The sequence below is a fragment of the Nymphaea colorata genome, chromosome 12 (genome assembly GCF_008831285.2).
Source record: "Nymphaea colorata isolate Beijing-Zhang1983 chromosome 12, ASM883128v2, whole genome shotgun sequence".
Classification (NCBI taxonomy): Eukaryota; Viridiplantae; Streptophyta; class Magnoliopsida; order Nymphaeales; family Nymphaeaceae; genus Nymphaea; species Nymphaea colorata.
In genome coordinates this window covers 18,177,452-18,198,815 of record NC_045149.1, presented here as the reverse complement: position 1 = coordinate 18,198,815, position 21,364 = coordinate 18,177,452, and the positions used below count along the sequence as shown (strand labels likewise).

The 21,364-nt window shown below is 39.4% G+C and overlaps 2 protein-coding genes across 3 annotated transcripts; both read right to left on the bottom strand.

The window, feature by feature from the left end:
* Nucleotides 1-6,510: 6,510 nt before the first annotated feature.
* On the bottom strand, nucleotides 6,511-11,915 carry LOC116265293 (uncharacterized). Of its 2 annotated transcripts, none has more exons than XM_050080954.1 (13): nucleotides 11,800-11,915; nucleotides 11,340-11,578; nucleotides 10,531-10,604; nucleotides 10,141-10,300; nucleotides 9,951-10,011; nucleotides 9,001-9,090; nucleotides 8,540-8,711; nucleotides 8,343-8,416; nucleotides 7,871-7,940; nucleotides 7,430-7,501; nucleotides 7,181-7,314; nucleotides 6,959-7,032; nucleotides 6,511-6,770 (listed from the first exon to the last, which is right to left on the bottom strand). In XM_050080954.1, the coding sequence occupies exons 2-13, from the start codon at nucleotides 11,566-11,568 to the stop codon at nucleotides 6,697-6,699; spliced, it is 1,284 nt and encodes a 427-aa protein (XP_049936911.1). In that variant the 5' UTR covers nucleotides 11,569-11,578; nucleotides 11,800-11,915; the 3' UTR covers nucleotides 6,511-6,696. The 2 variants fall into 2 exon arrangements, with proteins under 2 accessions (XP_049936911.1, XP_031501706.1); XM_031645846.2 differs by having other exon boundaries at nucleotides 9,987-10,011.
* A 2,459-nt stretch (nucleotides 11,916-14,374) lies between these two features.
* Nucleotides 14,375-21,051, bottom strand: LOC116265187 (transcription factor PIF1-like). Its single transcript, XM_031645734.2, has 8 exons — nucleotides 20,631-21,051; nucleotides 19,693-20,473; nucleotides 17,631-17,723; nucleotides 16,955-17,020; nucleotides 16,221-16,286; nucleotides 15,497-15,844; nucleotides 14,797-14,860; nucleotides 14,375-14,683 (listed from the first exon to the last, which is right to left on the bottom strand). The coding sequence occupies exons 1-7, from the start codon at nucleotides 20,717-20,719 to the stop codon at nucleotides 14,798-14,800; spliced, it is 1,506 nt and encodes a 501-aa protein (XP_031501594.1). The 5' UTR covers nucleotides 20,720-21,051; the 3' UTR covers nucleotides 14,375-14,683; nucleotide 14,797.
* Nucleotides 21,052-21,364: the final 313 nt, after the last annotated feature.

Genomic DNA, 21,364 nt, shown 5'->3' with positions numbered 1-21,364 from the left:
AAAGGAAGAAGCTCATCCGGATCACGTGAAGTGGAATGATCCAATGATCATATACTTTTGCAATTCATGTCGGCAACATACAACAACAAAATAGAAAAGTTGAGAGCAAAATCTAGAATATGATTCTCTTCTTTCTTTTACGAAAACCGAGTAAGCTATAAAATATTGATACAAGACAAAAGAAGTAGCCATCCACCATGCTAGTAACGTAAAGCAACACAAATAAAATTTCATTCAATATCTTCCTACATAAGCATTTCACTAATATTTAGGGCATGTTTGAGTGACACCCTTGAATCGCTAACAGAGCCAGAAATTTTTAGCTGAAGGGCACCGATCCATCTTGTTATTGCAATGAGTTGTGTATATGTTGAGATACATGAAACCGGCTTAAGTCTGGCATGAGTATCACATATGGCTAAGCCTGAATCCAACATCATCATAATAGAACTTTTATAAGGGTTTACACACATCATCATAATAGAACTTTTATAAAGGTTTAGGCAGGTTAGGGTGGGCAATTGCCTACACCAGCCAAGTGAGTAACCTAGTCTTTCTAAGTTACTCAAACTGAAGGTATGTAGCTGGTAGAATAATGTCAACATGGTTGTAAAATATTGGTATTTAACCAGAATTAGATCCGAAACATGTTAAATATGTACGTCTGAACAATGGGCCTACGGCCAATGACGTTGCAGGATATTTTGGCTAAGGGGCACTGTAATAACCAGCACTTGTCGGCTGTATGGACAGCCCACGTAAATTTTTAAGTCATCACAATGTCATTTTTCATTTTTTCAATAAAACTTTTCACACCAGCTGCCATGTATCCCCGCCACTGGCTACGACCTTGTTTCGAGGCGGTGGAAAAATAAAAAAGAATAGTACTTCTTCTGTCTGCTCATCTTGTGTAGGTTGATACCGGTGTTGTCAGTATCAGTATGGGCACTGTATCAGTTTGCTGTCAAACACACCCTCATGGGCTCATTTCTTACGTTTTTTATTAGTTTAGAAGACGACGCGAATCCGGTGAAAACTTGGAAAAATATTCTTCTTCCTGAAAAATATTTCAACGAACAGACCGATCATGCACGATACAATAGTGACAAAATTAGATAATACAATTACTTAATTAATTTCCTTTCCAAACGAACTGCTGACGAGCACCAAGTCTATCAACTTACATTGATAATTCAAAACTTTAGCAAAGTCAAATGAATCAAACAACTTACGTTTTGCATGTGATGATATTAAAAATATTTTTAAAACAATAGTTCAACTTTTAGTTTTGTTGTCTTTCTCTTACTCTTCGCATGTGATTCTAGCAAAAATGTTTTCAAATAGTAATTCAACTTTAATTTAAACCTTTTCTCTTGCACCTAGCAGCGAGCTGGCTGGGTCCGCATCCATGTCAGTTGTAGCTGGTGGAAACTAGCTAGCTAGGTTGATCTTATCAACTAGGCTGGGTTAGGTTTCGCAGCTCGGTCAAACATAATGACCTAGCCCTTGTCGGCGACCATGTCGTAGGCCATCAAGACCAAACCAAGCAAACCCAGTCGACGCTACGCGTCGTTGACAAGGAGCAGCCAGCATAAGTTGACTTGTCCTTTGGTTTCTTCCTTCATTTCCTTCCAAATCCCAGTTGGATAGATGTGGAAGCATGCAGTGCACAATAGGGTCAGGGTTTTGTTCTTTTGCTTGAGGGAATAAGTGAATAAGATGAGTCCAAACAGACACCATAGAGCTTGTTCCCTCTAGAATGTCTTTACTTGGACTAGTGGATCAAGCTCACTATATATGTTCTTCTTTTCAAGTTTCTCTCTCTTACACATACATATACATACGTACATACATACGAACACACAAACTTTAATTGTGACTCAAGAATGATAGAGACAGAGGTGGAGTCAAAATTTTTTCACGAGGGGGACTGAATTAAAGTTTCTAAATTTGGACTTGGGCTGAACTCTCATTTTTCAAAATTTTATATAGAACAAGTGAAAATTTTTACAATTTTACATGTAAATTTTTTATTTTTGAGATGGGACCATGGCTCTTGCGAGCCCTACCCTGGCTCCGCCCCTGAATAGAGATCTGTTCGGCCCAGGCCGAGTTGCCTGTCGTTGTAAGTGTTGTGAACAATGTTACCAGCACTACGTACACTGTAAACCAAATGAATGGCTTAGCAACATGTTTGGCAACTTCATCTCTATTTTTGGATGAGTAAGAGGATTACGACTCACAACCCGGAAAAGAGTGGATCCCTCCCTTTTATCTTGCCTATATGGTCCAAAGTTGCATTATACACGTAGGAGCATGATACTCCGAGGAATTGAATGGGCGACACATTCATTCCTAGATCGGGGACCAGGCGATTCACCTCACTGCATGCATCGACTCCGGTTCAGTTGTCTCCCGCACCCCAAAAGGATGGGGAAATTGCTTGTCCTCGGCAAGGGATTGGCGTCGGTGCTTCAAAATGGGCTCCACTGGGACAAGCGGGCCCCGGGACCTCCAATCTTGCCAGCTATGCTATGCCTCTTGAGATTACTATCGTTTTATTTTATTTAGGTGATGATTATAAACTGTAAGCAATATCCAATGTTTTTCTTTTCAAAATATTTGCTAATTTAAGGAAATCTTAATCACACACATATACACACATGTACCTGCGCGTACATATACACACATACACACATTTTTAGAGTCGCAAACGAGTCGCAAACGAGTGAAATATAAGAGCTATATTTATCAGATGTTAGATCAGAATAGAACCCAATACAATACGGTTCTCCAACTAAATCCGACGTTAACTTGCAAAGTTAAAAGACGAACGGAAGTACCTGCGATGTTCAATCTTCTTGGCCTTTTGCCATGACCTGAGAGCTCACTTTCTTTGCCATAATTTCAGATATTGGCACGGTTTTGATTTTGTCTATATGGACCTCAATTACACAGAAAGATCTGCGAAACAAGAGTAAGGATACTCTGTCTCTGAAATACAAGAAATTTTCTGCTCTTTTACATTACTGTTCTCTAAAGTTGAACAGTGCCTTTCTTGTTCACTAAGAACCTTGGTCAACTTGATCTGTCAGTTGTTAGCAAAATAGTCACCGAGGAAGAAGAAAAAAAACGAGGCCAGTCTATGAGATCATCAGCAAAAAGTGATAAAAATTTTTACCAGCATAACAAAACGCTACACTTTTTTAATCACCATCCATTTTTGCATGGAATTTCGAGTCCCATGCAGGAGTTTTATTTGGGTCAAGAGTCTAGAATATTCTAGTGCACTGCCCACTTGGAACTGTGTTACGGCGACGCCATCAATCAAGGGTTTCAGTCTACATTCTCTGCTTTCCAAGTTGACGGCCAACAGTGAGTTGACAAACAAGTCTGCAGAATGATTCCATAGAAGCTCATGAAGCAAAATGACAAGAAATGGAAACTTGATTCAGAGTTCGGAGTCTCTTAAACTCCTCACCATTTCCGCTATTGGTTTTTTACCTACCTTACATTGGCAGGCTTTTGACCCTTGATTAGTTAAATGATCAATTCTTTCAGGTGTTTGTTTCTGATTAAGACTTGAAGGATATTATTCCGGTGGTAGAGCCGGAAAATTTTGACTGAGGGGCACCGATCGGACTTGTTGACCTTAGACTTGAGGACCATATTCCGGCGGTAGAGCCAAAAGATTTTGACCAAGGGGCACTGATCGGGTTCACTGGCCTTAGACTTGAGGACTATACTCCGGTGGAAGAGCCAGAAAATTTTGACTTTAAGGCGCTGATCAGACTCACTAGCTTCATGGATTGGGTGCCTATGAAGCTCTAACCTAGGTTTGGTGTACGCACCACATGTGGCTGGACTTGGGTCCAGCGCTGTCAAAATACACAGTAACTCCGCTACTGCCTGATTCTCGAAAGGTCCCATCTTAAATTCATGGTTCTAAGACATTGTGGACTTGAAAAGTGGTGCATTTGACGTCATCTTATGCTTTAAATATGCGGATCTCTAGTCTAGGGGAGGGGGTTTTGACTTGAGATTAATAGATTTGAAAGTGCAAAGTTTACAAATCTATGGCGTAATCCATGTGCCAGTGGCAGAGCATTTCTTTTTTTTTTTTTCACATTGAGGCTTGTAAATATCTTCCCATCTTTATAAACTGATGCCATTACTTATGAAAGTTTATCAATTATTACCACCCTAGTGCTTTTTTTTTTTTGGCTCCGCCACCGCCTTCTATTTTGAACCATAAGATTTTAGATCTTCTATAAAGAAAAAAAAATCAAATCGAATATATGTAGGATTCTTTGGATGCAAGAGATAATGCACACTTTCACAGAGTGGTCCTCGATCTTGTTATCCATGCCCGGAAATGGCGCACTTAATATGTCATTCAATACAAAAGATCACATTGCAATAGCTTCAGTTCGAAATCTGAAATTTATCAAATTGAGGGTTTCAATGTAGGCTTTCGCTTATGATTCATACTTTAGGATCTCATGAATTTGATCTTTAATTTTGTCATGCATCACATACGCATTTATACATGTTCCTTGGTCAAATTTTTGGACCTAAACTTACCAATCTAAGAATTCAAGTTTGTCCATAATAATTCCTCATATATATCTGAATATGTATTTAGCTGATCGAAATCCGAACCGTTTTGGATCTGAGACAGCAACATCTTAAAAGTTAATTTGTTGCTTTTTTGCCAAACTTTTTGTGTGGCACCTAATTGCACTTTTCTTGGGCGTAAAGGAGTTGAAAGTCACGTTTGCTTTAGAGAAAAAGGACCTCATTTGGGGCCACTCCATACCAACATGTTTCAAAAAGCAAACCCAAGGTTTGGATAAACTCGTCACACTGAAGCCATGTCACAACCAACTTTAATAAATGTGTGAATGTTTGAGAATAAATTAGCGAAAATATTTGGATTTAGATTCTCACCTTTAACGTGATAATTTAGACTGTGATCCAATTAATCTGAATTTAAGTAGTCAGATTCGATTAAAAAAAATTCACATTCATTTGACAATTATATTTGCATACAGTGCCGGATCCTTTGACAGACATACGGATCCGAATACGCGTAAATTCTGATGCGGTGGGGTACCTTAATATTCAAACCTGGCTACAACCATAGGCCAGGTTAAGCAATAAGGTAGGATATGACATATGTTGATATGATCCAATCTATTGACATCGCGAATTTTGGGCTCCATAGCTAGCTAGCTGCAGCTAACCTGCCGGCTGAACCATGAGTACCAAAGACAGTTCCATCCAAAGTACAAGATTTTGGGACAGACTATATATAAATATGTATATTATTTAAAAAAAGTCCCTAAAAACACTATGCAACGGAAGCACTGACTGACAATTTATGGTGTTTTTGCAATTATTTATGGTGCATTCAGCTATACTTTTTAAATATTTAGCCATTTGGCACACACACATATAAATATATATATATATATGTATATATATAAGTCAATGCTGTATGACATATAGTTGAAGTACTTTGCTAAAAAAAATACTATAAGTCGTTGCTTTATAAATTGTGATTAATGTGAATTTCATAATTATTTTTTGGCAACAAATTTTTAAATTTTAGCTATCAGACACACGACAACATTGAACTGTACTCTCTTTCTCTTATATATATATATTATATATATATATATATATATATATATATATATATATATATATATATATATATGAGAGAGAGAGAGAGAGAGACTTTTTCTTGCCATGCAATTGAATGTTATTTTGAGAACCATGCTTTTTCTCTTTTTGACTGATTAATAAAGGTGGTTATGACCTTTCATCAAGCCATGAAGGCCAAGGATGGTGATGACAAGAAATTGCAGCCCAATTGCATGCTAAAACTGTTTTTTTTTTATGCTTTTATTACACATCAACTGAATGAATATAGCCATCACGTAAAAATACCTTATTCTTAGTTAGTTCAGTTCTTTTCGTTGATGCAATAAAGAAATTTGTAGTTCGTCGAGTGTTTGATCACCATAGACACTTATTTACACGTCCAAACAAACTGATCTAAGAGTGAATTTCCAAGATTTAGGTGCCCAAACTCAGAGAAACGCTTAATGTGAAGCATAAACTGAATCGTGGGTCACGTGAAATATATAGCAAAGTTTTCTGTTTTATCATGAAGAAAGCAAGTTTTTTCTTCTTCTTTTTTCATGTTTTGAAGTTGAAATAAAAAAAAAAAATCTGCCAACTAGAACTATATCGCAGTTGTCACTCAACGCATCTAAAAGATCTATGAATGAGTTCAATAAAGTCTCGCAATACAGATTGATCTGCCAATTGGTACTTTGCTGTCTGCTGATATACTTCACGAAACTGATTCAGATTCAACTGTTACTGAGTTACAGTAATAATAATTTTTTCACATTTTCTCCGATGGGCTTTTTCATGTCCCGAGAAATTAAAAATTTCCAAAAAGCGAACTTCTGTCTGAGAAGTTTCTCACGCGTAATTTTGTTTTGGTTTTTCGGGTGGGAATTTTCTCATTTCCAGGCACAGCAACAGAGCTTTATGGAGAAACGTATCATGTATATACCTTCATTCCGAAAGACAGGAAGAAGAAGAAAATTAACGAAGTAATACAGGCGATCAGTATATTCTGCTGGTGGTGCAAACTGGGCGCTTGTGTACGATACCGAGTCAAACCGCGTCTTGCACATCGACGGCAGAGCCATTGCAATGCTTCTTTGCCAGCGGAGAGACAAGCGTCCACACTGCTTAATATAAAGGTCAATACATTAATCTGAAAATCAAGATTCATTTAGATGCCCATTTACTGAATCAATATCCCGTTAGTTCAAGAACTTGATCATGAATATTCAAATGCTGAGAGGAAAAATAGCGGGTGATTAGCAGGTGGGTTGTCAACTTCTAAAAGTAAATAGCTTAATTGTTATCTTACAGTATATGGTAGCAGCAAACCACTCATTGACAATTTTCACCCAGGTGCTTGCCCAACCAACATCAATGCTCCATCTGATAAGTCCACCAAGAAAAAGCTCTGCAATGTTATTTTGTAGAAACAAAATTCCAAGCAGATAACATGGAAACCAAACAAGATTTCTTGTTTCTGCCTCAACCAGTATTGAGAAACAGGAGGATGTTACGTCCAAGAGTTTCTTACTTCTTTATTGAATGTTTAAGATCCCAACTGACGAACAACATTGCAAAGTACATAGCACCCAGAGAAAATATGGCATGAAAAAACCCATATTTGTAAGGTACATCATCTTCCTTCTGAACTTCATCCTTGAGAAACTGCAAAAAAGAACAATCCATTAGCGAGCCTCATCTATCAATTGCTGTCTCTACCAAAGTGACGCCTGGCAGAGACTCACAGAGAACTCTTTTCCTAATCATTGAAGAAATTCACCTGAAAGGAATTTGAATCAATCCCTGTGGAGAATGTTGCCAGGACAATTGCACAAACAGCAAATAAAAAGCTCTGGGAAAAAAGCACCAAGAAGACAAACATGTAAACAACCTACAGGAGCTTCTGTTGAAGCACGGAAACGGTCAAGATAAAAGAAATTATCAGACAACGAGTTCAAATTTAAAGATACGTTTAACAGAAACCTGAAATGACTTTACAAAAATGTACTATAAGATCATTTCTGAAGTAGACAATTTCGGCTCAAAACAGTCAGAACAAAAGTACGTTTAGTTTTCCTCTTTACTTCTATTTCATACAAAATTCTAATCGCTCTTGATAGAAACACTGGGTGAAGTTTTACAATACTTGAGGTGACCATAGGTGGACAAATGTATGCGTGCTTAGATGCATATGGACATAATTAAAGAGCACATGTCTTACAACAATGGTAGTCCAATCACCACTCCAATAATCTTGCTTTCTGCTGTTGGATCTCTCATCGATAGGTTCACTGCAAAACCATTCATAGCGCAGAAAGTGAGGGTAAAAAATGTATCGACTTCTCTTTAAACACCTCGCATTAACATAAAGTAGCTAGCATGTCAACAAGCTTATCAACGAAAAATCAAAAAGAAAATCCATGTGCTTAGGCAAGCTTGAAGCAGATTTAGTAACATAAGCCCTCAGGAACACTATACTGCCAACGAATATAGACAGCCGTTTCTGAAGGAAAGAACAAATGAAAGAAAATGTGTTTTTTCTAGTCCATTGATTGAAGAGCACTGTCATCCAATGTCAAGTTTGCAGACAGCGTGAAGAATGTGACATACATGAAGGGCAAGTAGCACTAGATGACAAGGTGGTATCCGTATTCACACATACACACATATATAATGTTGGGGAAAGCACACACCTTCTAATAGCAGACCAACAGAGAAAGACAATGTAAAAACCCATGATCCCGGAAGATAAAAGACCTGTATTAACCTGTCATTTGAATACACACATCAAAGTTAGCAACTGAAGCATGCAAAATAATAAAACTGATGGAGAATGTTTTAGGAAATTCAAACGTGGGAATATGATGAATCAAGTTCTACATTCACATACCTTGGAATGTAAGGACACGATCATCATTGCTTTAAGAAAGACAAGGGTCCATGTAATGAAAAATATGTTGAGAAGAAACGAAGATCCTCCAGCAAACCACAGGTACATCAGAAAAATTCCACATAGAGCAGCAATATATGAAACGGTTGCTATGAATAACCCCATGAAGCAGCTGCAATTATATATGGTTAAATTGCTGTACAAGATTTGCAACAGAGCCAGAAGAGAAAAGAGACAACTTCAATCGTTAAACAGAAGGATTCACATAACGAACTTGTAATTGTTAATACAAGTTCAACTGTTCAAAATAAAGATAGCAAAGACATTAGGCTGTCCACCTACAGTTCGAAACATCAAGCTGAAAGTTCAACTATAAATGATGAAGAACGACAGGAATGGTCAAAGAGGCTAAGAGAAAGTCACATAAAACCAAATAATCAAGAGGATAATGCTGATCATACCTGTATTTTAACTCATCTTCTGGCATGCAACATCTGTTCCACCAGAGGATGAAGTGAATCACACTTATCAATTGGACGAGAAGAAATATCCTGTAAAAATCACACTTGAAGAATGTCACCTGCTACTAAATCATCTCTTAAGAAGTCGTCTAGTGCTGACTATGAAATGTATATAGAAGCACAGATGATTCTCGCTCTTCACTTTCATGCTATTGATATTTAAGATGCACGACACCAACAATTAATAAATAATAACAGCCTCAAGTTTGGCGAGATTGAAAAATAACATGTCATAAATTGTAATGAAAAAAATTGTAACAAAAGATGGTCATAGCGTATAGACCAGGCAACTAAACTTCTAACGAACGTGAAATTTCCAGCGTACATAAAAACAAATCAGAACATAAGTCGGGAAAAAATAGGAAGAACTTTCTTGGAGCCATGAACATTTATGAGTTCAATGGGTTTGCTCAGAAGACCCAAACTGAGTCCAGGATTTGAAACCGGGTGACGTCAACTTATAAAGGTTAATTTCACCTAGAAGGAGTTCCACGATTTTTTACTGGACTTTTACAGACTTCGATTTAACCAGATCAAAATTTCAACCCTAAAGCTTGCTTGGTTCAGAGCAGTATTAGTTCCGAACAGTGGCTAGTTCAGCAAATGATTTAAACTGCTTCAAATCTCAAATGTGTTTGCTAGTTTGTAATAAATGGCTCAACTCTTTACTGTGCCTAAATGTTGGTTGGTCAGTGGAAAAGCAAATAGCAGCTAGATAATAGAAGCAAGCGACTGCATATCAATTTTCATGTAGAGGACAAAAATCATAATTACAAATTGAAGATCGTATTCCTGTGACTAAATCAGATTATGTCTAACTAACTTAATTACATACACATGTGACATGTAGATGTAATCAGAAAGAGAAGGACATAACAAAGCTATCATACTGCCCGCAAACTGAATGAAGGACTGCAATTGCGTACCCTGCACCAAGACGTGCTACTTCTCCTGCAACAGGATCATAAATGAACAGGAGAAAATGACAATAAACATTTAGTTTGGGAATATTCAGTAACACTGAACCGGATGATATCAGTAGAAAATAAATATCGGAAGATGCTTTTTGTCTCTACGCACCGTATATCTGAATAAAACCTGAAGGAATGAAGAAAGGGATCAGCATCAATGAAATCCATATGACAAACTTCAGGAACCACCACCCAGAATGCCATAAATGAGAGACGTAATGCAACTTTCTTGCTGTAAATGTCGTTAAGAACATGCAGAAAAAGAAAATCTGAACGTTTGTCAAGGTTGGACGCTCTAAGAACAAGTTTCTGTATGATTAAACTGTATCAATATTATTTGTGATTGCAACTTGTATAAGTTGTGAACGAAGTAACTCAACTGGATCTGTACATATACATAGCCCTAAGTTGATGCAAGACCAGTAAATTCATTGTGTCGCATCAACCCAACTTGTAGAAATGAGATACAGTGATTCGTCCTCATATTTGTCAAAGATACAAAGCATCCAAGGCTTACACGAAGAACTGCTTCCGTATGAAGACACTCTTTTCCAGTGTGACATTCTTTTAGATCTGCAGAGGAAATGAAGAACTGTTTACTCTTTTGCCATTAAATTACTACATCAGCTATAGCTTAGACCATTAAGATGGTAAAAGAAATAGTGGAAAAGAAGTTCGTGTCTGAGACGGGTGGAGACCATTAGTTAAAAGCAAAACCTGGAAATGGGATCAACCTCAATCTTTTCTTATACGATATTGCCACATTTAGCTTAATTTAAAGGGGCGGACTACTGGTTTCAACTTGGATTTTATGACCTTGTGATGGTGAAAGGCCACAGCCACGCCTTTCGCCGTTGCTGAGGAAATCATAATAAACAGCATGCTCTCATCCCAGGGGGCAGCAGGAACCATCTTCTCACATCCTCTCTTTTAAAAAAATTAATTTAACCGATTTTGAAAAAAATATATTTTGGTTCATGTTAAAATTTTCAAACTATAGTTTGAACCCAACAATAATTTTTTTTTAACTCACCACGAAGTATTTCGATCAGCCTAACTATGGCCTGCGTATTATTTGAAAAGTAATAATAATAATAATAATTAATAATAATAATAATGTCTTCCTAGGATATAGGCAATATCAAAAATTAAAAAATAGAAGGTCCTTCCTTGAAAATTGTAGGTAAAATGTTGGAACTCCGTTGAAAATTTCCGGAAAAAGCTTGCAAGTGTCTTCATCAATCACAACACTACATTCGATGGGGAGGAAAAGAGAAGACCGGAAGAAATAGAAACAGAGAGACCTACAATGGAGCTTCGCGGTAACAGGGTGCCCATAATCCCGGACAACCCAAGCCAGTAAGTTCGTCAAAAAGAAAATAAATCCGTAGGCAAATCTCGCCTTCAATGCTCTCTTCGTCTCCACTGCGTAGTGCAACAACCTTCCGCCATCACCCCCGTTGCCATCCGAACGAACTGCCTCCGAACTCAGGACATTTTCTCCCTTGTCTCGGACATTTACGATGGTATCCTCCATTTTGACAGATCTGATGATCGAAATAAGAGATACCAACAAATTAAAATCCGGGGAACACGATCAAACAACGAACCGAGATGAATCAGAATCGACATAAAACAGCAGAAAACAGCAGGCCGAAGTTATGCTCAATGACAGAGATGGCTATACTTTAGGAATATACGTAAACTACGCTAAAGAAAGCACAGACACAAGTTCGCAGACACACACACAGTACAAGAACAAACTCACTTCTTTGAAATTGATTGTAAGAATGTGGGATGACGTGATGGTGCTCTTGGTTTCAAAGAATGAAGGCGTATTAAGAATAACTCGGAGGTAGCTCCTCTCTTTCTGAAGGCGTGCTCTCAATTACTCGAGGGTAGCTCCTCTCTCTCCCTCTCTCTCGCACACGCGCACACCCACTCTGCTTTTAATACGTTCCCTTCTCTGGCTCTCTCTTCTGGGATGGCTGCTCAAGATTCTCAATTGTGTTTTCTCATGGACTAATCTGAAATTACGACAAATGAAATCGGACTTTCGGAGTAAGAAAAATGTGTGTATGATTTCTCGATAATCAATTACTTGTAAGTGAATCTTTCTATCAAATTTGCATCACTAACATGCAAGATTCAATAACTGTTCCGTGCTTCTGCCTGTCGAGAAATTCAAAAAGGATTCAAAAGATGCTCCTGGCTGGCTTATATTTCACAAAACTACATATTTTCTGGATAATTTCGTGCCTGTCAACTTAAAAGCGCTTCAAATAGAAAACAAAGAAAAAATCCCATACTTGAAGTGCATCCTTTACCACACTCTCATAGAGCTCAGCCTACCCCTAACTCCTCATTCATTTCTCGACATAGATTTGACCTCATAATTCTTAGCTTTTCTTTGAAAAATCCCCATGAAACTCATCGACTTAGCTTAACTTACTACTGCATGTTGACAAACAGGGAATCATGACTGCACAAGCCAATCCGATTAATGGAGGACCGCATTTGTGGTTCAGTGGCATGACATGCGCAGGGCTTTGCAAGTAAATGATTGCCTATTCATATACATACTTAGGTAAGTACTGCTGAGCTCAAATTCATAGTATGTGTCTATGTGTGTGTCCCCATACATACATATATATATATATATATATATATATATATATATATATATATAGAGAGAGAGAGAGAGAGAGGGAGAGAGATAAAAGGGGTCACCAAAAGGTTCAAATTGTATATAAAAGGAGGTGGTAGCCGCGTTTCTTGAGTAACCGGAGTGAGATGGGTTTGGTTTTATTTATGCGCTGGGACTGGGAGTTCGGACAAATTGGAAGAATAGAAGACCTACCAACTACGTTGGCCTCTTTGGTTTCATGCGGTTCATTGTAAGATCTGAGGTGTGGGAGTAGGGATCCGTATTGGATTAATCAACACAAATTGGTGGGATTAGTTAGGAAAATCCGGAACTTACTAACAAAGTTCAAAGTTGGTATCCCTCTTATTACCAAACCAGGGGGTATCACAAAACTGATTATACATAAAAGTTCAAATAAGTTTTGCACTTTGTCCTTCAAATATATATGATGATCATTTCATTAGTTGGGCAAGTTTCTAGTTGGTCGTGTAATCAAATGCAAATTTAAATATTTCTGGCTGGTACTGATCATAAAATTTACACGCGTTTAATGATGCAGTAAGTAAATGAAATATTAAGAGAAAAGTCAGCTCGATACAAGCCCTACGTGTATCAGCGAATATGCCTTGTTAACCAGCAAACAGAAATGATATCAAAACCGATGCCAGCAACAATGTCCACACCTTAGTTCCTTAAGGGATGTTTGACAACAGCAACACATTGTTATCGTCCTTATAAATCTGCCCCAAAAATAGAGCAAATTCATGGGATAATTATTACAACGTCTTATAAATTTATCTCAGTTTTTGGGCAAGTTCATGGGACAGTAACAGAGCGTTACTATTCCTGATTCCTTACACGGACTGTTGAGAAATGGCACGATAGGTTTGCTTGTGAGTGATTGTATCTATAGTGACCTCCTTGCCTTGTTGTAAGTTGAGATACACGATATCCTCGCTTTTTATTTTCTGTATCCCTTGTTGGTTGCCTTTATCTCCCCCGTGTTTTGTGGAAGGCAGTTGTCGTTGTGCTTATATAGCACTGCTGTAACGTCGATCATGGTGTATGAATGATAAGGTTTGCTCGTGGGCTTAGGCCCAACCATGTAATTGGTGTTTACAAAGTTCGATTGTTTCTCTTCGTCTCTCTCATTTCTACAAAATTCAATTTCAAGTGTGGGCTTACACCCAAAAGAGATTATCACTTCCAAAAAATGTTTCACCATTAAGTGATCACAAGAACATGTAGATTGTGAAAGGGTTAGTAAAAAGAGCATACCACTGCAATAGGTGGAGTGAACATGAAGGAAAAATTAAGTTGTTAAACTAACCTCAATTGCTTAACCACTCTGTTGAAAGGTTTGCTATGGCATGGACCTTTTCTCAACTACTATAGGGAAGTAGCAGGAGAGACTTTTCTTAGTTCAGAAGAGAAGGAGAATTTTTACCATTCATTTGCCAGCTTTACAAGTTTAATATGTGTGTGTGTGAGAGAGAGAGAGAGAGAGAGAGAGAGAGAGTATAAATAAAATTGATAAACCCTCCTTCCAAATCAACCACATTTGGTCTTGAACGAAAACTTGACTGTGGCAGATGTACTGCGTCTGCTTTGATTTTCTTATTGTCAGCTGATTGCCCAATTCATGCTGGATAGATCACAAAATGTGCTAATATGTTGTACTTTGGACAGGGAGAACTGAGAGAACCACTAATTGATTAGAATGCACTAGCAACACATGGACACACTTTAGCACCAAACCCTTGTTATTATTAGACCAGCATTCACTATTGCAAAAAAACTAACCTACTATAAATTTATATCTGTATATATAATATAAACAAAGGGGAAAAAATAAAGCAAAAAGGACAAAAAAGGGTACATCTAAGTTACTTCAATAATATAAATAAATTACACAACCCAGATGACCTAGCATGCTACCAACTTTGGTATGAACAAAATTTCTTGTGGTGCCTCTTCAAAAGCAACCCTCTTCCTTCCCTTTAACCTAAAACCATTTCACCAAATTAACAATAATTAACACCACTGTCATAGTTTCATCAAATTTATATGATGAACAGCACTGCAGAAGATCTCTCTTTCTCTAGATCTTAATGTTACCTCATTGACTGCTAGGAGGAGGCTCTTCATTTCTGACAGCATTTGTATTTGGTGGTAATGACACCTGCCACAAGAATATATTAGATTAGGCTTCCTAAATGCAACTTTGGGAGAAAAATGAATGAATGAGAATGGAGACACTAACATGATGACCTCATATCATATAATTCTAGTGATGTATCATTATCAAGTAAGAATCTAGTGGGTTCATTTGGGACATATAGATGGGCACCATCAATCCTGATAAGAATTGTAGCCATGAAGGGATAACTGAATAAATGAGGTGGATGGACTTGGGCTCTGTAGGACCTACATCATGTGCCCATTTGCTTTTGAAACATAACATCATAGTGCATAATGCCTCATATGGACCACCTTGGTGACCCACCAACTTCACAATGTCAGCAGATATGTTTATATTCCATGATAGCATATTCTGCCAATCACAAACATGTCATGTTCTCATTGACCCTCGGCATGGAACCTGCTCTGATTCGATTTCTATGGACGTCGGCTCCCCGTGCCACTAATAAGCCCATTAAAGCAGCCATAGGCCCTAGGATGACCTGGGTGGGTTTGGACCCACCTAGAATGGTCTGACATATCTGGTATTGCCTTATGATCTATTAGTTGTGCCAAAGCAGGCACACAAGTAGCATGATTCTCAAAGTGATAAAGTTATTCAAGCTTAAGTGCATACTCTTGGTGGTGCTGCCATGTGGAACTGGCTCAAGTATTGTTGGTATTCTGCCAGAGTTGTAGGCTGAGCTGGGTTCAGCAGTGGGTCTAAAGGAGTGCTCATCTGCTCGGTCTTGGCGCATAGTGGAACTTGCATGTGGACTCCTGGCATTGGGAGACTTGGGTACAGAGGGCTGGTGCCGGGGCTCGGAACCGCCAACCCAGGCATGACGGGTGGAAAGGGCAGCATTGGGCGCGACGAACCTGCAACCATCCCCATCCCCATGCCCATGCCCATGCCCATGGCCATGGGAGGCAAGCATTGTCCAGGGTACATCATCGGAGGCAAGCCGCATCCCATTGACATCATCTGCTTCACAATAATGTAACTAGAGTTATTCAGATGCAAGTTCTTGGCACACCCTTCCAAACTAATCCTAATGATCTTCACTAATCCATGACAATGGAGCACGAACTCTTCTTATTCTAACTCTTTTAGTTGAAAGAAATAAATCATGAAAGCGATTCTTGGCTATTTATTCATGTTGTTTCTAGCCAAGAGGTAAATCATGTCATGTCCCAAGTAGTGACATGTTACTCATATGAATTTAGTAAATTTCAAGTGTGCACTTCAAGGTAATCTGAAATAGTTATCCAATCAAGTTTGGATTCCTTTCATGATTTATGAGTCTAACTTTGCTTCTATATTGTCTCATGAGTTCGGCTTTCAAAGGGTGGGAACGAACCTGCACTTGCATTTGTAGAGACTTTAGATACTCAATCGCCTCATCCAGCATTGAGGCTTTGTCAGACTGCAAAAAATCAAGCAAAATGAAGACACGTAAGAATCTACAGATAAATATCATACATGGGCAGACCCACATTGTAGAGGACCAAGCAACCAAGTGGGTCAGCGCTTGGTGTAATAATAGGTCTCTGTGCCATCAACTTTGCAGGATAGGTATAAATAATGGACTACCAAGTGTGGAGCCACAAGTCTTCAATGACTTGCCAAAATACTTAGGACATAAATCTCAGAGATGGTCGTTTTGCTCCCTCTACACTATAAATTTACAGTTGCACTTGCCAGGGGTGGAGGCAGGTGTCGACACCGTGGGGGCAATTGTCTACACAGACCCACAGAAAATTCATATTTTCATGTTGATATTTCATGAACATTTTCTTCATTTGCATATTGGTGCCCCTTAGCCAGAACATTTGGGCTCCTCAATAGCTATACGGGCAGACCATGGATTGTCTCCCACTGCATGTATGTATCCAATGGATTAAGATTCTTCATGAAGATGACAATGACTAGAAAACTCATGTCCCAACAAGTAAACATTTGATTGATACGTGCAAGTATATGAAGTAGAGATCAAATGAGATAGCTGGATAGTTAGGTCGCACTGCCATAACCAAGGCGCCAGGATAAGATCAAACCCCGAATATCGTGAATTTTGTGAGAATAAATCCTTACCTTGTTGCACCTAGGTATCAATTCCTGCAATGCTCTCATCTTCTCATTGATTCTGTCTCTTCGCCTCTGCAACAATGAAAAAGTTTGGTGACATAATGAAAAAGTTTGCGTATACGCCAATTAGAATGTCATTATCAATGATAATGATGCCATGGTGATCATATATAAGTGCTCAATTATGCGCTCTTTAAGAACTTTGAAATGGGGAGGATATGATACCATGGAACATGGTGAAGAATATCCTCCTCATCAAATATGCCCTCATAAAAACAGTCATGTGCATGTCCCAGCATCATAGGGTCCATTCCAGATGGGGTTCCATTAGGATGGCCCATGAAGGTGATGAGCTCGAACATTAAGACTTAATTAGCAGTTGGTAACATCTATTCAAAGATAGTAAGTTGAACTTATAAATGTCATGTCAATTAAGAACATGACCATGAACTCTAATACTCCCAATAGAGACATGCACATCTACTAAGAATAGGAACTTCATAGTTCCTGAACTTTGTTCATAACAGTGTTATGACAAATCCAATGCTTGCAGCCTCAGTATTACTGTACTTGGAGAAAGCTAGGGCTTGCCAAACTGCAAAATTTGGATAGCAAGAAACAAAAGAATGCACCTGCGTTTGATTATCTAAAGATTAGTAATAACAATCAAGATCATGCATACCCTCTCAGAGAGATTGTGGATCTCAGCTGCTCGATTTCTTCGTTTAGTCGCCAGTCTCTTGGCCTCTTTCTCGTTCACAGATTCGCCAGCGTCCTGCCAATTTGATCATGAACTCAATGAAATTTTCATGTACTTATATTAACAAATATGAACGTTCATCGTAACTTGTATTTTAAAAAAAAAAGAATTTTATATCGAATACCTTATGAACTATGAAATCAAGCATATATATAGTTTTTATTTATTTTAACTAACAAAGAAATTGCCATTTTCACCAACCTGTCTGACTGTTAACGGTGCCTCGAAAGTTACAAACACAAATTTTTCCAGATATGCCCTTGATGGATAGTACAAAAGCATATATATAATTATATGTAACATATTTAATTACATAACGGTTTATTCTTAGGCAGGTGTCCTTCGTTAGCTCATCCTCATCTCTAGCACACAACATCCGTTTCTCTGTCTTGAAAATCGGTTTTATCACTTTTGTTTTTTTCTGTTCTGAGGTGTTTCTTAAATACCGCGATCTATTGCTTTCATATGTTTAAATTTAATTTCTTAATTCCTCCAACCATAAATTGATTTTGATATTTTTGGCACCAAGCTTTTAAGTTCTTCATTCACGTCCCAATTCCCAACCAGCTGGATTGTCATCAACACTATTCTTCTGTCCTATATAGTTAACTATATACTAAAGAACACTGTATTAATGGGCATATATAAGAACACTGTATTAATGGGCATATATTATATACATCAGGCACAGACACAACTCTAGCTCCAAATTTTGATGGCATCGTTTATAGTTAGAAACGTTGTATTGATCGACATATGCTATATACACCAAACACCAATGCAACTCTAGATGTTGAGGATGAGAAAAAATAAGGAAAGATAATTTTTAGGGGAATTGGTTGTAATATCCTTGCTCACTCAAAATTTAATAGCAACAACAATTAGGGTTTTATTTCATTTAATAGTAAATTAAATTTATGTCCAGGAACTTTAGTAGCTATCAAATGAACCCAACACATTAAATATATCCCCAAGTAACTTAAATTTCCTGGGGACTGCATTAGAAGGTTTTTTTTTTCTTTCCTTTCTTTTTATAGAATGTTTAAAATACCAGGGGCGAAGGTAGGTGGGGTTTTCGTATAGGGCGCATGTTCGGGGAAGCTCACTCTTTGAAACGTTAATTTAGTGTTGAAACTTGAGTAAACTTAAATCACTCTTTGAAACGTTAATTTAGTGTTGAAAGAAACTTGAGTAAACTTAAATCCAATTATATGGAATAATTGTTTGAGATCCGAATTACTATTTTATGATCAATTAAAAATTGATTAACCATTTGATATATCTAATGCTCTAAAAAATAATTTTTTTGTTCTTGCAAAATATCGTTGTTGTTGCTAAATAGCGAACGGGCCCCTAATTAAGAAGCATGTTTTTTTACCCGTTCGGCATCGATGCCCAAACCGTCGGTTGTCAGCTTCCTCCCTGCTTGGCGGTTTCCTCAACGTGGTGCGAGCTCCCATTTCCTGACGCATGTAGGGGCCTTTTCGTCATTGTCCATGGACATGACGCGCATCTGCAAGGGACACGGGTCCTCCGCCCTCGTCGCGACTTCACCATCTAAATGAAAAGGAACTCAATCTAGGCAGGATTGGTCGTCTCTGCCCTTGTAAATTCGAAAAATGACCAACCCCCCTTAATTTGATGTATTTAAAAGAAAAAAAAAAGTTCGAAAATAATTTTTTGTTGTATTATTCAAAAGTTTGTTCGACTGTGTTTCCTGTGAGTAGGCACTTGAAATTCTGATGGGAATTATGATATGGGTCGGATCCGACAATGAATACTTTACCGATACAATCATACGAGTCTGGAGCTGTCAGATTCACGTGCTGGCCGGTCAGACTCAAGACCGCATGGACTTGGCGAGTTTAAGGCCAAAATGGAAGAAGGTGTTGAAAGGGTCCGAGCCTGAGATCTGACCCGGGATTTGATTTTAGTGGGTGTGTTTGAGGTTTCGGAGATTGTGAAGGGCAAATGAGATGTTTACCTCGCTGTGGCTTTCCGATTCGTCCGTTTCCCGACCCTTGCGCTTCCGATCCCTCGACGCGGGCGGTGACGATAATTGAGTCGACTCGCGCAGCTCGGAGGCACTGCCCGCCGGCGCCTTGCTGCCTTCCATCGTCTCGCTGGTGAAGACTGAGGCCTTCGATGACCCCCCGCGGTTCGCCGGGAGGCTCAGCGACCGGAAAGCGGAGGGCGTCTCGCACGAGTCCACCACCGTCGACTCGACCCGGGTGGACCGGTCTGTGAAGTCCGACCTGAGTGTACTCCGTTTCGAATCCGTCCCGTTTAGCAGCCCGGCGCTCTTGGCGAAGAGCGAGAAGTTGACCACCTTCGGCGCGGGCGACTCGGACGCGGGCCTCGGCGGGAGGGTCACCGGCCGGGGAGCCGGAGACGCCATGGCACCGGACGAATGAACGACCTCCGGCAACCTGGGCACGGCGGGAGGCTGGGAATTCCGACCGGGTACGGCCGGCGCGGAGAAGAGATCCCTGTAGAGGTCGCGCTCGAAGGCGTCGTCAAGTGGGTAGTGCAACCACGAGGCCATCTCGTCCTCTTGTATGAAGGGGGGCGGCGGTGCGCCGGTCGATCCCAGGGTGGCGTCGACGACGCCGGACTCAGGCAGGTCGGCCTTCTCGCGGGCACCGCATAATGCCTCGGAACCGCCGAGGAACCCGCCGTTGCTCTGCCGCGGCGACTTCTGGTTGTAGTTTTGGGTAGTCGGTCTCCCGTTTCGCCATACCAATTCTTGCACTTCCTTCTCGATCCTGAGCCAAAACAACGGCTACCAACATCACAAAAAATGAAAAGAAGAAGAGGAAGAGGAAGAAAAGAAGGACAGAAACAAGCAACAGTTGATGAAGAAGGAAGAAGAAAGAGATCAAGGAGAAATGGGGTTTGACAGAGAGGAAGAGAGAGACTCACGGCTGGAGTTTATCGGCTTCCGAGATCAATTCCGGAGAGAAAGGAACCGTGCTGCCGTCCATATGCCAAATCGGTACGCAGTCGTTCATCCTTGACCATAACGTTTGCACACAGAGATTGAGAGGGAGGGGGAGCAAGAGAGAAGTGAGTAAGCGAACGAGCAAGCGAGAGAGAGGGATGGCGGTGGTAGTGAGCTGGTTAGGAAACGAAGTGTCTGACGACCTGGTGCTTTGGCTTTTGGATGTATGGAAAGAATTCAATGTCTACTGTGTGTATATATATATGCATCTAATTTAACTGAACCAGAAATTTTTCTTTTTGCTGCACAAACAAATCCAATAGTTTTTATTTTCTTTTCCCTTTGACTGAACCTCCTCATTAAATATTTGGGGTTTTGGTTTGTTTTGATCTGAGAAGGGCTGGATGCAATTTAATGAGAGAGAGAGGGAGGAGTCATTAGCCTGACTGCCATCCATCACATGAGGCTTCCGCTCTTGGGCAGCTGCTAGGAAAGATCCCTTCATCTAAGAGCTGTTTGGGGCATTTTATGGGACCCCTGTTGTTTTTTTCCTAGGGAGCCATGGCCCGCTGCAGAAGACGGCAAACTTTGGCCGTTGGATTTTCGTTTGAACGTGTCGACGGGTGAAAATGAGTTCACACAGCTTCCTAGATTTAGCTAGTCATGAGTTCATTACCTGCTAACTGCGATATGAAATGAAATTAAAACGAAGGAA

Bases quoted from the DNA above. Each gene is read 5' to 3' on its own strand.
- LOC116265293 (XM_050080954.1), bottom strand. From the start codon at position 11,568: ATGGAGGATACCATCGTAAATGTCCGAGACAAGGGAGAAAATGTCCTG. The intron at 10,301-10,530 runs GTATCTTTGACA...ACAAACGTTCAG, and splicing joins GTGTAAGCCTTGGATGCTTT to ATTTTCTTTTTCTGCATGTT. The intron at 9,091-9,950 runs GTATGATAGCTT...TGATTTTTACAG, and splicing joins CTTCATTCAGTTTGCGGGCA to GATATTTCTTCTCGTCCAAT.
- LOC116265187 (XM_031645734.2), bottom strand. From the start codon at position 20,719: ATGAACGACTGCGTACCGATTTGGCATATGGACGGCAGCACGGTTCCT. The intron at 16,287-16,954 runs GTAAGGATTTAT...GATTTTTTGCAG, and splicing joins TGATACCTAGGTGCAACAAG to TCTGACAAAGCCTCAATGCT. The intron at 15,845-16,220 runs GTTCGTTCCCAC...ATTGTGAAGCAG, and splicing joins CTCTACAAATGCAAGTGCAG to ATGATGTCAATGGGATGCGG.